We start from the raw sequence: 17812 nt of genomic DNA, 5'->3' as shown, positions 1-17812 counted from the left end.
ACTAATTTTCTTAAAATCTGTTGAGTAACTTAAAATCCACACTCTAGAGAAGATTGCTCTGATATTCCATTTAATTATTCTTTAAGTTTTTTTCCCTGCAAACACTAATTATTACCTTCTTTTGTTAAAACACCTACATTTGTAGCTTTTAGGTCAAAAATAGCACCCAGTTTGGTAAGTACATGTATTTTTCTGACAGGGTATTTTTCCCCCCAGTACCTCTGGTTCTAAATTGAGTGCATTGTTCCTATTCAGAATAATGCATCCACCAAGTGTACTTAAGAACCATCAGTTGCCTACATTATTCGTTTATTTTATTAGTCAAGTCCTCTCTTCTTAGTTTCTCCCTGCTTAGATGTTTCCACTTTTCCAGAATTTCACAAGATTCCTTTGAATGGATATTGTGTACCTGTATTCATGAATCTTCTTTTGATTTTTTAAAATAAAACTTTTTTCTTTCATATTCATCCTTAAAGAATATTTTCACTACTTCTAAGAAAACTTTCTCTAGCTTTTCTGGAGAAACTAGAGAACTAGAGAAAGTTTCCTTAGAGTTAGTGAAAATATTTTTTCTCTAACTCTAAGGAAACTGTCAACAATAAAATACTCCAGCTGAACTCACTAAAGTCAATTGAAGGGTCTAGGTTTTCTTTCATTCTTCTCCATGGAGATCCTAAATAATGTGACCTTATGTTACAAATTCAAATCAATTATCTATCTGTGACCTTTCATAATAATGCTTTAATTTTGTCCAAGCCTTATTAAACTCCCTTTGAATCTAGTAAAACCATTTAATTGAAATTGGAAAATGTCACCTTTTCATTGCTTAAGTTCTTTCTTTTCTAAGAGTTGTTGCCATCTCTCTTTTGTTCTAGCTTTTGGATATTTCATACATTTTGAGCAATTCAGGAGGCATGATTTATAGTTAACATATCATGCCATATGAGTAGCACTATTTTGCTTGTGGCTTTCAAGTCATTCTGTTCATGAACAATTTTGCTTTCTCTAAGCACTTTGGAATTCCTCCATACCATTGCAAAGAGCCTCTTATTCCAAAACATGCTTACTTGTAGATACCAATTGTTAAGAGTTTTCCTTACTAAATAATAGTTTTCATAAAATGTTCACTAAGAGAAATACAACATAAAAACAACCAGGAAGGAATGTCATGTCCCATGAATATGTAAAAGAAAGCGATGGGAGAAAGTGAATTTATAAACCATTTTATGCATTCTAAGAGGATATGACAATAAGAGATTGCCATTGTTGTTCTTTACCACTGTTTGAAATGCAAGGGAACTTTTAGATTGGCACTTTTTAAATTTTATTTTCACTACAGAATATGAGACAAAGAATGTGTACATGCTGGACATTAAATCATTTATTAATTTCATTATTCATTCAATAGAAATTTATTGTGAGAGACTACTACATACCAGGCACTGTATTTCAGATCAGAGATAAACCTAAGTACAGTATCTCCTCTTGGTACCAGAAGACTAGTGTAACTGTTTCAAAATGGGTACAAATAAGAGATGTACAATATTTTTGATATATAAGAAGAAAGAAATGAAACTTCACTAAAATTTCACATGGGATTGTCACTGAAGACCTTTCTTGGTCTATGAGTGAGCCAGTGTGTGTTGAGGACAATATGTGAGGAAGCTTGTGGGAAGAGTAGGGACGCCATGCTCTTGGGAAGAGGCCTTGGGCAGGGTGACCTTATTCCTCCTTTAGCTTTCCACACACAGTAATGAATTAGAGTTGTCCTTTGTATTACAGATTCTACTTGTAACAAAATTAAACATCATAATACATACAAGTGACTTTAACATATTCCTATAAACCAGTAAGTCAACTATAGTTTAAAACTAGTGCTGCAAATGCAATCAAGAGCAAACCATGACAAAGTGAAAAAGCTCCCATTTGTTTCTATTCTTAATATGAGCTCTTCTCAGCCATATTGTAAAACAATGATGATTTGATGAGATTTGGCCAAAAAAAAAAAAAAAAAGAATTGTGGGGAAACTATGTGAAATTTGAAATATGGCTTCCCATACATTTTTGTTAGATGTGAATCCCTCCTAAGCCAGTATTCAGCCTTGAGATATTAGCTAGTTTTGAGTCATCTTGATAAACAAAAATTTTCTACACTAAGTATCCAAAACATGAAGATAAACTTCTGTATTTTTTTTTCTACCATGTTTTAATTTAGTGATATATAATCATGGTTCTTACAAAATTTGTCTAACTAATTATAAACATTTAAAGGCCTTTTAAAAAAACCTAAATTACTAAAAGACAAATAGTCACTACCTTAGGGAATATTTATCCTTCTTGACACAGTAAAAATTACAGAACATGGAAACCATTATGGTGACAAACTAAAATGCATTTCTTTATTTCTTTATTGGCAAATACTGTGACATTAAAAAACACTGAAGATTTAAAGAAATAAATATTACCATAAAGATTATAGTGTAGATTTACCAGAGAGTTGGATGGAAGTTTGGATGGTTCTGACATAGCTCTGCTTTTAGACATTTGTTTCATTATGTTTCAAAGATCAAATACACAAAGAACTAGTTGTTTTGTTTTGTTTCTTTGATAAAAATTAAATGAAAGATATACCTGAGAAGATATTTTCTCAACAGTAAATTACTTTTTTAATGAAAATAATTCTTTATGGGAAAACTTTTAGAGTAATTGTTTTAATGGAAACAATGAGTTCTAGAGAAAGGAAACAGAAGTAGCAAGTAGCATTTAGGAAAATGTGTCCATGCCATTGGTCACATTGCAGAAACAGTATTTTGAGAAAGAAATTGATGGCAGAAATACACAAAGTACTATAAGAAGTCATTAGTATAATGTATAAAAACCAGGCCTATTGGTTTCATAAGAACCAGTGTCACCTACAAAAATATCATATCTGTTCACTCAAGAATTTAGAATTAGGATTTTCTAACATGATGTAAAATATAGCCAATGGAGAGTTTCAGTGACTCTTGAATACTTTTCTTAAAAATAGAAAAATAAAATATTTTTTCATTTGTTTGCAAGAACAACGAATTGACATAATAAATGATGGATATTTATTAGTCAAATTTCAACAACAGCCTTCACCTATTTGGTAGTTAACATTGAAAAATAAATGTTATGATTTTGTGGGCACAGCTAAGGACATACTTGTTTCATGTTGACCTATATGTGTTTGTGTAGTGGCTTTTTCACCTATGACAGCCATGAAAACCTGATCTTGAAACAAACTGAACTCAGAACTTGACCTTTGTATGATGAAGTGATAAGCCCAGATTTTAAAAATAATAAAGCATATTAAATAACATTATCCTCATTCAACAAATTGTTACTGATCTTTTCTACCATTACGAAATAAGATTGTAAAAATTAATTTTGACATTATTTTCTTTACCTCATTTATTGTAAATTTTCTTTTTCCATGTTTTATCAACCACAAATACATTATTACAGTAGTACATTACAGAAAAGAAGAAATGACAAATACATCAATATACATATATTGTATTCGTCCTAAGACATACATTTTCTTCATACTTTATCAGCTCTAAAATTGGATGACGCTTACAATATATTACATAATATATGGCTTAGACAGAAATCAACTTATTTAAATAAAGACAAAGACAAGTGTGTAGCAGTCTTCAAAGATCCTTCTCTGGTATGTTGTTAACATCATCATAGACACAGAGCGCTTGGGATTAGTAGACTGGATTTATTAATTTTTTATCAGCCTAAAGGTTCTGATTGAAATTTGCCTTAAACGTTAATGAAATAGCTGGGGTTTTGAGTACCTGTAGTCCTCAGAGTTTATAAAATATCAGTAGAGTGTAGGTATGCAGAAGAAAATTGGTAATCTTTACTTAATATCTACTTAGATTGTCAAATGTTTGCTCAGTATCTGTAGTTAAACCCTCTTTAAGACAGAGGGAATATAAGATACAATCTTTCAAGTTAAGACCTGACAGCAGACTAGTGACTATGAGACACAAATACATAAAGAACAATGAGACATTTCAAATCACTTAAGAATACTAAAGAAGATTTGCTTTATCTATATTTTAAGCCTCACCTAAACACATTCATTTGAATGAAAAGAAAACATTTATTGAGTAACTATTTTTAATCAGGTGCTGAACTAGGTACTTTCACATTTATGACCTATTTAATGCAACAGCCTTAGGAGATTATTCAAATATGTGTTGGACCTAGTTTTTACAGACTTATAAAAACTGCTCCAATTAATTTTTAAAATGATTCTTAAGTTGTCATGGATTGCAGAGGAGTCACTAGATTAGACATATTTTCCAAGAGCTTCGTACTTTTTTGGAACAGAGTGACTTTTTTAATGTTACACATATCTTCAGAAAATGTTCACATTGTTCTGTTAGTTTTGTTCAGCAAAAACTATAAAGAATGTTTTATAAAAGAACTCAAAGCTACTCTCTTTTGGCTTCTCATTAAGTTTTAATGTCCAAATTCAATTATGTACATAGTGGATTAAAACACTGTCTGGCTCTGTGGGATAATTAAGGAGCGAAGAGCTTTGTTTCCCATGCTCTGGAGTTTATAGGCTAGCCATAAGGACAACTCATGAAGATATAACATGAATAATAATAGATGATAATACAAAAATGACACAACATAGCCCTTTATGGGCTTAATTACCAAAATGGTCATATAGATAATATATTCAAATACATTCACAAGATGGGAGAGGACTTTGAACTAAGAGTTGAAGATTATTTGTGAACCATGAAGACAGAGGGCATTCTATTGAGAGTAATGAAATACTCAGAAGCCTAAGAGCAAAGAGGATAAAGCATGTTAAAGGTCTTAAAGAGAAGGGTCATAGAAACAGGCTGAGGCTAGATTGTGGAGTATTTTGACAGCAAGGCTCAGGAGACTGATCTCATAACAGTGGTAAGTAGCTAAAATTTTCATAGCAGAGAAATTGGATGATAAAGTTCATAGGGATGAATTCAGTTTTACAGTTCAGGGGAAGGGCTGCACATAGCCTGGAGAAGGGAGATGAGTTAGGAGAATACTTCCATAGTCCAGGCACCATTTGTTAAGAAGGGCTTGATCTAGGTCAGTAACCTCACCTGGCCCCAGCAATAAGATGCCAGCAAAAAAGGGGTAGAACTATCTGATCACTAATTAGATATGAAAGATCAACAGGAACATTTAACAGGAAGGAAGAAAGGGAGGGAGGAGGAAAAATGAGAGGGAGGGAGAAGGGCCAAGCTAGTTTGGAAGACAATGAATTTGCTTTTAGTTATATTGAGTTGACAGTGATGAGAACACAGATGTGGAATGCTTAACAGAAAGTTGGAGTTATAGGACTACAACTCTGGAGAAAGGCCAAGACTTCAGATCCTGGAATCATGTAGAAGAGTGGTTCCCAACCAGACACAGCTTTGCTCTCAGGGGACATTTGGCAATGCCTGAAGACATTTTGGTTGTCACCACTGAGGGGAATGCTACTGACATCTAGTGGGTGGAGGCCATAGAATCAGCTAAACGCCCTACAGGAGATAGTACAGCTCCTCACAACAAAGGATCATCCAGTCCAGGATGGCAATAATGCTGAAGTTGAGAAACCCTGATCTAGAGAAGAAGAACTAATACATTTTTAAGAGAAATAGCACCAAACAAGGGAGAACATGTAGAATCATCAACCAAAAGGCTAAGGACTTCTTAGCAAAAACCTACATCTAAGAGGTGTTAGTAGAAAGCAGAAACGGCATAAGACATAAAGAAGCAAAGAGGAGAGCTAGAGGCAAGCAGGAACCGATTTACTGACTCATTCATTCAACAAATATTTATTGACAACTATTATATAAGAAGTACTAAGTGCTAGGGATACAGGAATGCCTCCCAGAGCTTACAGTTTAGAAGGGGGTGACAGTGTGGAGGAAAAGGACATAATTTATAGATGATGGTAAGTGCTATAATAAAGGCAATAAAATGGGGATCCCCAAAAGAGACAGTCTTGGGGCTGTGATGGGAAGGGTGAAAATGAACCGAGATGAGATGATGAGATGAGATGAGATAAGACGGTGAGGCAAGGCTTTCTGAGGAGGTGACATTTGGGTTGAGAACTGAAAGGAGAGAAACCATTCCTGAGAAGAGCTGGAATGATTCTGTCATGGATTCCAAGGGAGGAGGAGAAGGGCTTACGGGGTAGTCAGAAGTATCAAAGCCTACAAAGCTGCCCAGCTGGGGACCTTTGCATTTGTTAATTAGGAGGCCATCTGGGTTCTTGAAAGCTTGCAGTCTCTTCATTTTTCAGAGAAAAAAAAAAAACAGATTTGTGATTTGGGGGAATTTTAGATAGGACTGACAGAGACCCCTGTTAGAGCTCTGTTGGAATATGTCAAGCACTTGATCTTCTTGCCAATTTTCTCCACAAAAATTAGACATCCTTATACAACACAAAGCCATGCAATGATTGAACGCAAATGCTAATATTAATCATACCTTTTCTTTTCTTCCCCAGGCTTCACAAGGCTTGCTGCTCAGGCAGTATCTATTGTAATCAGCAAGTTACCTACGGTGATTGCATGTTTGTCTCCCCCAATTAAATACTTCTTTTTTCTGTCTGAGAGAAAAATGTCAAAAAACTTTGTTGAATTGAAGAAAGCTGGCCTGCTTGTCTGGAACTTGATTGTAATTATATGTCGGATATTTGAGGACGGAAACACTGTGGAACTTTTAACAGGTGCCTCCCTTGACAGATGGAGTAAAGAAAAACTGGGTTTAATTTGTATGTGTTTGGAAAGCATCATGGGAGACCAGACAAGTATCCCTAATCAAATGATCCAAAAGGTCATACAGAGCATTGAGCAGCAGAAGCCCAACTGGATTGAATGCCAGTTGTTGAAAGCAAGGAAACTGGGCACTGAATGGTAAAGTGATGTTTTTCTTTCACTAGATTTCATCAAATGCTTTCATAATAACAAAATCACCAATAAACAACAACAATATATTGTCAGATGGGCAGCAATAGTATTTTGCTAAATTCATGGGAGCTTTGATGAATATAAAAAAAGATAAGAATCCCATTAAAACTTGGATGGTTGCACATTTCTTGTCTTCTTAAGATGTGAACCCCATTGACACACTGGAACATTATACTTGTTTAGTCACCATCTTAAGGTTTCTGATTAAAAGGGTGGTAGTTAAACCCAGGAGAATTTAGTTTCACCCCTTTTCAGTGTGCAAACAGGTATCTAGTGGATAGCCTGGAGCATTTTGTAAATGGATTGGGCATGGAGATTAAATTAAGAAGGAATTAATGGATATAAAAGGCTTTTTATTGCTTTCTGTGTACCTGATTGTCAAAAAGGTACACATTTTTCATCTGGTAATGTAAGAATCCCAGAGGGCAACTAGGGCATATCATACTCCAGCTATAAACATACCCAGCTGTTTCTGTATGAAAATGTCAGACTGCTCATAGGTTTGTCACTAAGAGCTAAGTGATTTGTGGTACTGCAAAGATTTTTAAGGGTCCCTGATGAATTTAAATATGTACATAGAGTCCTCCTGTCTTAAAATTAGTCTTCAGATATAGAACTACATGATATTGATAAAGGAATTCCAGCTCACATGGTCTATACATCACTGTCAGCCCATTTTAAAAACACCCACACACACTGTCCCTCACTCTTTTAAAATATATTCATGTTGCTAGCAGATACTAATATAACTTTCTGCCTGAAATGACTAAAAGTCACCTGAAATATGGTTACTCTTATTAGAACATGGTAGTGATAAAGAGGTCAGGCTTTGGAATCAGATGGGCAAGTAACAAATCCCTCGTAAATGGGTCATCTTGTTCAAGTTATTAAATCTCTCAAAGCCTCAGTTTCAAGGATGGTACCATACTGATAGAATTGTTTTGAAAAATTAAATAACATTCATAGAGTTCTTAGCATCAAGCTTGGAACTAGTACGCATTTATTATGTATAAACTCTATTAAAATATATTGCATTCACTGGTTAGTATTATGTTAATCTATAAGATTTTATATTAATCAAAATGGGGAAAAGTAGGTAATCATGATTTTCCTGGTCTCATCATACTGATTTCTAGAAATGTACTTCTGAAGTGTCCCATGGGTGGGAATAACAATAGCAGTCAGGCAAATGCTTAATAACATTGACAGTGACCTTCTTAATCTTTATATTTGCATTCAATACTAATTTATAGGCTTTAATCCAATGACTAAAAAATTAAGGCTACAAGTCATTAACCATGGCAATGGTTATAAAGGGGAGAGGAAAAACTAGAGTAAAAAGAGTATATCTGATTATAGTGACAAAGTTAAATTTATGACACTGCTGATTTAGGAGCTCCTAGATCAAATAAGATTCATTTAAATCAATGTCTAGGTAATATACCGAGGGCTACATACAAGAATCTGTAAGCTAAATATTTTCCTTAAAAGCTGATTTCAATTTAAGTTTTAACAGCCCCAACACATCTGGTATCTCCTACCTATAGTAGAAGTTTTCTAGCTAATATTTGGCTGATTAACAATGAGCCAAAAGATTATTTACCTCTTACAACATGCATAAAAAATGAAGAATTGCTGACTTCAAAAACACAACCCTCAAGTTTCTGAGTAATTATATAATTAGCACGATGCTACATCTTTCTCAATTTCTCAAATGATACCAATAAAAAAAGCTCAGTTTTAAAGTTATTTATTGCATTTATTTGAAGAAAAGTTAAATTTGACTTAATTCACTTTAGATAACAATCTCTTCCAGAGTTTGGGCACTATAAGAGTGTTTCTTCTTGACTTTGATTTCAAATTGATTATCTGTTATACAAGTGCACCTCCACCTCTAAGTATTTCTCACTAATTGGTGGTCATTTTACTCATAGATCTACACTATGAGGAAAAATGTATTTCAAAACATGATGTCTGTGTTAGGTAGAGGGTTGCCTTGGTTTTACCCAATTTAAAAAATTTATGAATATGTAAGCATTTAAACAAAAATGTTTCTTTTGTTAAGATCAGTTAAATCTTAATTACTTATGAAGATTAACTAGAACTACATGATACCATTTAGCTAGATTTCCTTTCACTTGCATCCAGATTTAACTTTGATTTTATGGAAATGGTGAAAATAACTGCAGTGGTAAAAGTGGTAGCTGTAAGTGTTGACTGTCTTGCATACTCCCTGAAAGCATTACTATTCATTAAAATAACCTTCACTTTATAGTAACACTCAAGCTGTAAACAGTCAACTTAGATTCTGGAGAACACACAGCACAAAAAGTAAAGAAATGTCTGTCTTTGCAAAGTAATTTGTCGAGTTGAAGATTATTGTTTTTCATCATGGTGACCCTGACTTGGCTGGCTGGGTGCATATACAGATTAAGATTAATGCAGTTATTCCTTGGCTAAGGTCTGCCTCTTTCAGGGCACATTCTCCCTAATGACATGATTGATAGGCAGTCCCAAATCCAGAGAGGAACTCATTAATCATAGCATTGACTGAATCCAATCATTTGCTTCACCTGCACAGTGACGGACAGGAAAGGATACAATTCAGGAGCTGACACTGAGATACTTCTTTGTCAGAGGGCCTCATCTTTTTCAATGTCAGCCTCAACAAAACCTGAAAAATTTTTTTGCAACCTGTATGCAGCTTCAAAAAGATATCTGCAAACTTATTTTATTGTGAAAAACTCTTTAAAAAAAAAGAAGCAATTTACTCTAGCTAATGAATATCTCTAAGTCAAAGTAGGATTTTCTTTACTTTTTAGCAAGGCTGTATGATCTTAAAGTTCCTCCCTTTTTTAAGGATGTTTCGAAGCTACATGTGGAAGCAATATCAAAGTTAATGTCCAGCAGCTGGGTGTCATTTGGTTCAGTCTTCAGGTCAGCAGCACTGACACTTAGCAGAACTAATTTTATAATCATGGCAAAATCTCAGAAATGAACTGCAGTATACAGCACACAGTAAATTTTATTTAGTCTTGGAAACAGTGGAAAACCATGAATTTTCTTAATACTTACGTTGCAAAGTATAGCATGATCCCAATAGCAATTATAACAAGAAAATTGTGTGGAATACATGTGTACATTGAATATCATATTTTTTTGCACTGATATTGTTTGAAGTGTTTAAATTCTTTTTGTCATCCATTATTACCATGTAAATAATATTCAAAGTCAACAATAGGTATATAGATCCTTCTAAAAGAATTGTTTTAGAACTGTATCTTGCACATTCCTGGTGTGGTGATTGTAGACTCTTTTTCTGGAAGAATAATCAGGATAGTGATTTTTGCGAAGTATCTGTTACAGAAAGAAACAGGAGTGGGGGACATATTTTTAAAAGGCAACAAGTGTCAAAGGCCAATTTAAAATTCCCAGTGGTAAGCACTCCTCCAAGAAGCACCCAGCCTATATTTAGTGTAATAGGCTCCCCCTTTTGACACTTTAATTAGTCTTCAATGTGTTCTACAACAGGTGTAAAGAGGAATCTAAAAAAGACAAAATACCAAAGCTATTTCAGGCATCAAAGATACTTTATATCCACAAAGAGAAAATACAAATTATTTCTTACATGTTCTTAAAAAGAAACGTTTTGTTTTCATCTCATGATTATAGCAATTTCAACAATTGCAGTAATGGGAAAATGTTTTATAGATAGGAGTACAAATGCAATAAAGACATGTTTTAGAAGAAACGATTCAATTTTTAAAAATGCTTTCAGGTGCTTAATTCTACCGTGCTGTTTATGTGAGCGGCAGCAGTTTGGGAAGGCTTACCTATTTCAGTGAAGTCTTTATGGATGCTTTGAATCTGAGATTTACATCATCTCTTCAGTCAATCTCCGTAATTACTCTCCATCTTTACAATTCTTCACTACTGATATGTATATGCTTTCTTTGTATTTAGTGCATTTATGACAATGGAGAAAAGTGAGGCCTCACAAGAAGGAGATATTGCTCTTGAACTGACTGAGCAGAAAATAAACACGATGGTCCTGGATCTCTGCCACAAACCAGGTGGCAGTGAGTACCTGAGGCAAATTTATCACATCATGCAGCTCAATGAGGTAGGGAAACAGCCTTTTTACCGAGCAATTAGGTGTTTACTGGCCTGAGGCAGCGTCTGCTGGCAGCTAAGGGTTAGTCAAGGAGGTGATAATACTTCTTAAAGTCAATACCAAACTCAATATTGCATTATTAATAGAATCTATTCAGCCCCGGCTGTTCTGCATTTGTACAGAAAAAGCTTCACTGAAACAATGTAAATTTTATTTATATAGTTTAAACAATAACATGGCTCATAAACTCAGTTCAGTTCTGAATTGTAGACTATGGGTGTAGTTTGGGAATTGTGTGTTTGTGACTGTTAAGTTGATGTTAAAATCTGGTATTTGTAAAATGAGTTTTCTCAAGAGAGACTTAGCTCTTTTCCTGTAGACATCATGCTTGTGTTAGTGAAGTTGGAGATTTCTTCTTTAATGAAAAAACTTAAGAAGAATATTGAACTATGTCCAGGAGCAACCAGATTAGCCTAGGGAAATTCATTAATACAGACACTGGTTGAACCAATGTTATGCCTTTCTAACTCTTTGCTCAGTTAAGCCTCTGACCTTGCATGTTTTTGGCTGTTTTAGTGAAAATGTAAATAGCAGGTTATCTCACCTATTTACTTCAAACAAAGTTCTCTAACTTAATCAGGTTTTGAATTTGATCTTACATGTCTGAATTAGAATGTGGCATCTAACTGTGTTTATATTTGCAAACACATGAATATAATTTTTTCAATAGTAAAAATTGTATAATGTGTATATATAGTATTTTCATTTTATCTCAATAATATAGGCCTTTGTAACCATACATTTTCAAGGAATAAATTAAATTCGACATCATTTTACAACTTGATTACATATATGTTTTACCCACCATTAGCTGTCTGAAAGTTACTTCAAGTAAATCTTGTTTCCTGGATTTCATAGAGCTAATCAAACAGTTAATAAACACGTGATATAACAATATATTCCATGATGGCCTCAGAAGGATGTAAAAAATTTGTAGCTATAACTCTGTCCTCATGGCACCAGAGCTCAGTTTGTAATTGTTACAAAGTAATACAACCTATTCACTCTTGTCAGTGATCCCTCATAGCTTGCTTAGGGTTTCTATTTGGGAAACAGTTCACATTGGCAAACTGAAAGACCTCTATTGTAAAGTGATGCTTCTCATTGGTATGTCCACCTGGCCATTCAGATTGGCCAAAGTCATTGTGGCGACTATTGAGGAACAGATGTTGCAGTGTGGTTACCCCCATATCCTTAGTTAAGCAGTGTTACAATTAGCTCTGAGGATGGTAAAGTTGGTATGCATTGCCAAACTGATAGAATAGTCCTATTTTTTTTTTTTTTTTTAGAATAGTCCTATTTTTAAAGGTGCATATTAAAAAGTTCAATAATCACCAATAAGCAAGATCATCCAAAATTGAACTAGATATTTATTGGCCATCAGACATCTGGTTATACTCTGGAAAGCCAAAGGCTGTACTTCCCCCATAGAGCTCATATAACTCTGAGGTAGTGGTTCTGAAGAGGATACCATGAGATATACCCTAGGGTATCACCACATTTTGCTCAGTGTTATGATTTCTCTTGTAACAACTGTATATATTTACTGTTATAGTAATGTCTATCAGATGGGATATAGAGCTAAGCATTTGGTGGTTTACTGGGCTGAATGAAGCACGGTACTACAAGGTAAAAGGCATAATGTTACGTGAGGCTAGAAGCAAAGAAAGAACTTTGCCTTGTAATTAGTGACTAGTATAGTACTTATGACTGCTTTTCTACTATGAGGTATTGCTATGCTGTAAGTGACATTGCATTGTGATGTTTGCTCATTTCATGAATAGTGCTATGAGTCTTCAGCACCTTCAGATGTGCTGCTAATATTTCTCAAGACTGTAATATCACTAGTGAAGCATTTATGGGTACAGGCCTAGCTGAGGGGAAGAATGGGTATGCCATTCATAGAGACAAATAAGTTATCAGGGAAAATGGGGTTAAAGATGCTTTGTCTTTGAGATAAAGATAAGATGTCCAAGCAAAAATGTCTCATTATAATTAAGGCCCTGACAATAATGTTGCATCACATCTCTTGAACCTGGTGACATCCCCTGTTGACTCCAATGGGAATGTCACCAGGTTCAAGAGACTGAAGAGACTTTGTGCTGGCAAACAAGACATGGGGTTTTATTGGGAGGTTATACACAGTGAAGAGAGTCCCGTGGTAATGGGCTGGGCAGGAAAACCACAACCACTTGCAAGAGGCATGCAGTTTATATAGAATTTTCATTTAACACCCTCTACCTAGGAACCTCCTCCTGAAAACCTTCATTTAACCCCAAACGGAGGGCCTCAATTCCCTGTATGGCTCCAGTACCATGGGATGGGCCAGGTTCCTCATAGATAAAGAATGGATCTCAGGTTGGTCCCTCCCAGATTCCTTAGCTTAGAACTCTGAAAACACATTCAAGTGCATCTGCCATACACGGTCACTCTCGGGTTATGATCACGTAATCACTGTCAGGTGTATATACCATACACATGGGCACAAATGAGAGCAAATGTGCATATGGATTTGGTCTGTATGAGTGTGGTAGTTGAGGTCATCAGACTGACAAAGCTCTTCAGTGAAGAGAAATGGAAAAATGATGAATAGAGGAATAAGCTTTGATGCAAATGTACAGGTAAGGCGTTCAAGAAAGAATGGAAATCTTCTAAAGATATGGCCCAATTAGTGGTGAATGTGATTAAAGCAGTGTCACAGTTAAAGAATCTGAGGTTTTTAAGAAGGGTTAGTGATGAGTGTCAGTGTAGTACCCAGAAAGATCAACAAAGGAGAAAATTCCATTTTCTTCACAATTTACAACAGAGCAGTTGCTCTTTTTTGAATAGTGGAAATAGTCAAAATGTAGTTACATACGGTGAAATCAGTTAAGACAGATTGTTATTAACCAAAACAAAGTATTTTTGTCAATGAAGAAAGTATTCCTTTTAAAAATTATATTTGCGTAAATTATAATGGAGAAAAGTTTTGTTTCTGTTCAATAATCTGAATCTAGGCATAAAGTTATTTTCTGATGGCTTTGTCATTAACAATATTTAGTAAGAGTCCATGTGTGACCCTCTATCAGACATTAAAGAATTACTCTTTCTAAAGAGATATGCTCTACAACAGGGGTCCCCAACTCCTGGGCCACAGACCTCTACCAGTTGGTGGCCTGTTACAGCAGGAGGTGAGTGGTGGGACTGTGGGCATTACCACCTGAGTTCTGCCTACTGTCATATCAGCAGCGGCATTACTTTCTAATAGGAGCATGAACCCTATTGTGAACTGCGCATTTGAGGGATTTAGGTTGCATGTTCCTTATGAGAATCTAATGCCTGATGATCTGAGGTGGAATGGTTTCATCCCAAAACCATATTCCCCGCCCCCGTCCATTTCCATGGGACAATTGTCTTCCCGGAAACCGGTCCCTGCTGCCAAAAAGATTGGGGACTGCAGCTCTATAACAAGTTCAAGAAATAACTATGATTGTTAACTTCGGTGGTGGTTTCTTTCAATTTTTAGGATTTTATAATCTAAAATTTTCCTCTCACAGTTAACACAGTGAGCATTCATAAAGTTATAGAGGCACAGAAAAAATCATAATGTACTGAAACTAGAAAAAAGTGGCTCCTCACCACAGCTCTACCTCTCACCTCTGTGTGATCTCAAGATTGTCCCTTGATCTTTCAGCGCCACCATTAAGTCTGGCATAGGGCTAGAGTTTCTCAACTCTCCTGTGCCTACAGATCTACTGGGATTTTTTTTTTTTTTTTTTGCCAGACGGAGTCTCTCTGTTGCCCAGGCTGGAGTACAGTGGCATGATCTCTGCTCACTACAACCTCTGCCTCCCGGGTTCAAGTGATTCTCCTGCCTCAGCCTCCCAAGTAGCTGGAATTACAGGTGCTTGCCATAACTCCTGGCTAATTTTTGTATTTTTAGTAGAGACAGGGTTTCATCATGTTGGCCAGGCTGGTCTCAAACTGCTGACCTTGTGATCCGCCTATCTTGCCCTCCCAAAGTGTTGGGATTACAGGCATGAGCCACTGTGCCTGGCTAAGATTCTGCTTTTCTAACAAGCTCCCAGGTGAGGCTTAACTCTGATTCAGTGCCCCAGGCTTTGAGTAGTACAAGTGTTCTGGATGACGTCTGAATACCTTTTGGCGCTAACATTATGAACTTCATCCTAACCCTAACCTTGAAGAAAAAAAATTACATTGTGACACGCTAAACATCACAAGAACATTTATATTTTTTAAATCTATTAGACGTCTTATTTATTAATAGTAAGCATTTATTAGTTGATGGGAGACTTTTAGTCATTTTAATCTGTCATCTTCCAGAAAAAGTTCCATAAAATACATTAGGATTGTTCACCTTATTTATTTATGGGTGGAAAATAAAATATAATGTAGATTGGCTTTTTTGCCCAGGCCTGCACTGGCAGTTGGGGGCTTATCATGACACATTTTGAGCTTCTATTGAACCTTGATATTTTTCAGTCTATGGGATGGAAATAAAGTTTAGGAGCTTGCATTATAATTAATTCTGCATTGAATGAGACTGCTTGCAGAAAAATGTCAGAATACTCAGTGTTCTGATGAGCCTTAGAGTAGTTAACAACTACACTTAATGAATGGATGGGCAATCTTGTACTGTGAATAATCATGTAGCTAAGTTTTGGTAACCAGACAAGTTAATGGTGAACCAGTGACAAGACAATACCTGTTAAAGAGGTCCTGATATATCAATCATCCATTCATTATATAAGAGTTTGGTAAATGGTTTCCTAATCAATACTATGTATTAGGCAAACCTATTTTTGACAGGCTTATTGCAATGCTGACTGGTACTTGCTATGTATCTTCTGAAAATGTATTCTTCCCTGAGGCAAATAATACACTGTAATCTAGCCAATGTGCTGAAAGGATAAATTTGGATATTAATCAGTTTACTTTTACAGAGAATGTCTGCTTCTTACCATCACAACTTGTAATTTCTTTTCTTTGAAGGAATATTTAAAAGAGCAGCTGTTTTCTATGAATAGTTCAGAGGAAAAGCCATTACCCATCCGACCTTTAAAGACAACCTTGAGGAGTGTGGAAGATCAGCCTTCTGCCTTTAACCCTTTCCATGTGTATAAGGCGTTTAGTGAAAACATGCTAGATCAGGTATGTGGAAATTAAATGGTAAATTTAATTTAAATGTGTGGTTTCTTTAAGTAAGAAAAAAATTGCTTTGTGTTTGAGTATTTACTCATAAGCTTTTTTTGGTAGGAAGCAAAAGACCTTGTACATGGTCTGTACAAATTGACTTTTAAAAGTTTCCTTACCTTCTTTTTATTTGTCAACCTGATTGATATGTTTGGTCTGTAAAACTTAACTTTTGGCCAGGTCAGTGTACCATGGGCAGAGGGAACATCTGTTAGGCCATGTCTACAGAAGACTGAAGAAGCAGGCATTTTGTAACATTCCTTTCCTCCCTTGTCACCCCCATGCCCCAATATACACACTCACAAAACACCTTGCAATCTTTATGAATGTATCAGGCAAATTAGAATATAGTTAAAATTAATTATAAATAGAGCACTGAGCTCCTGGTTTAAGTGGCATGGGATAAATTTTCTTTTTATAACCGTAGATACAGTCCCAAATTTAAAATGAATTTCTTAATGATCTTAAGGCCAGGCTATTTGGAATAAAGTCAATGTGATAAACACCGCACATTTTTTAATGTCAGATTGTGCCATTGTTTAAGCTGCATGTTTTAGTATATACACTGAAAACATCATCTTTCTGCCAAAGTATTTGAAATCTAAAGTTGCTTTGGCTTTGTTCATTCTTCTGGTGGCTTTTCCCAGAAACCTCTTGACAGACAATGTGAACCAACAGGGCAGAAGAGAAGGATTGCTTGACCTAGAGTTCTGATGAAAATAAGAATGAAAACAATGGCCTAATTCAGCATGCAGATAATATTTTTACCATGCCTGTTGCTGCTCTAGTCTACACTCATCAATACTGTAGTGGAGTAAGACCTTCAAATGCTGACAACCCGGGGCAGAATTCTCCTGCTCTGTGACAGCATTGTAGTGCTCGATTAATCAGCAGGTGACAGGGGATAGCTCTTGTTGGATTTTAAACATCAGTCTGGTCTCTTGTTATCAAAACGATTTCATTTTAAGGAGCATAAGCATTTATAGTACTTTAAATATACTATCTAAGTTTGAGTTTATTGGCTCCTTTTTTATGTTGTGCATTACATTGCTCCAAACTATAAATAATTATTGTAGCTGTTAAATTTTCCTTACTTCATTTAAATAAATGGCATATTTTATTGAGTTCTAAATTATGAGATTATTTTTCACAGTAATTTTTCTCCTTAGTCTGTTGTGAAATTTCTCTTAGTAAGAAGAATCATTTATGTAATTTACACTTACATATCCTCATAATCTTCCCTTTAAAGCATTTTCTTAACTAAAAAGGTACCGTTAATATCACACTCTAATTAAGTTGTATCTTATAATTTGATACTTAGTACTTCCAAGTTTGTTTTTTAATCAAACTTGTGGTTACTGAAAAGAAAATAAAACTAAAAATTGATGTGATGCATGCAAAAGTTGCCAATTATTTTGCTTTGCTTTTCAAACAGTCTCCTTCT

At 35.2% G+C, this 17812-nt stretch overlaps 1 protein-coding gene across 7 annotated transcripts in view; it reads left to right on the top strand.

Annotated features, from left to right (window-relative positions):
- The window catches only part of KIAA0825 (KIAA0825 ortholog), a 443396-nt gene that overhangs the window by 194807 nt on the left and 230777 nt on the right, over positions 1–17812 (top strand). For all 7 annotated transcript variants that reach the window (XM_037733314.1, XM_037733312.1, XM_037733313.1 and 4 more), the window contains 3 exons: positions 6539–6947; positions 10965–11124; positions 16168–16326. In XM_037733314.1, coding sequence (XP_037589242.1) covers positions 6539–6947; positions 10965–11124; positions 16168–16326 — 728 coding nt within the window. The remainder of the gene's footprint in view (positions 1–6538; positions 6948–10964; positions 11125–16167; positions 16327–17812) is intronic.

This window comes from Cebus imitator, unplaced genomic scaffold, assembly GCF_001604975.1.
Source record: "Cebus imitator isolate Cc_AM_T3 unplaced genomic scaffold, Cebus_imitator-1.0 Scaffold515, whole genome shotgun sequence".
Taxonomy (NCBI): domain Eukaryota; kingdom Metazoa; phylum Chordata; class Mammalia; order Primates; family Cebidae; genus Cebus; species Cebus imitator.
This window is presented reverse-complemented; position numbering and strand designations above follow the sequence as displayed.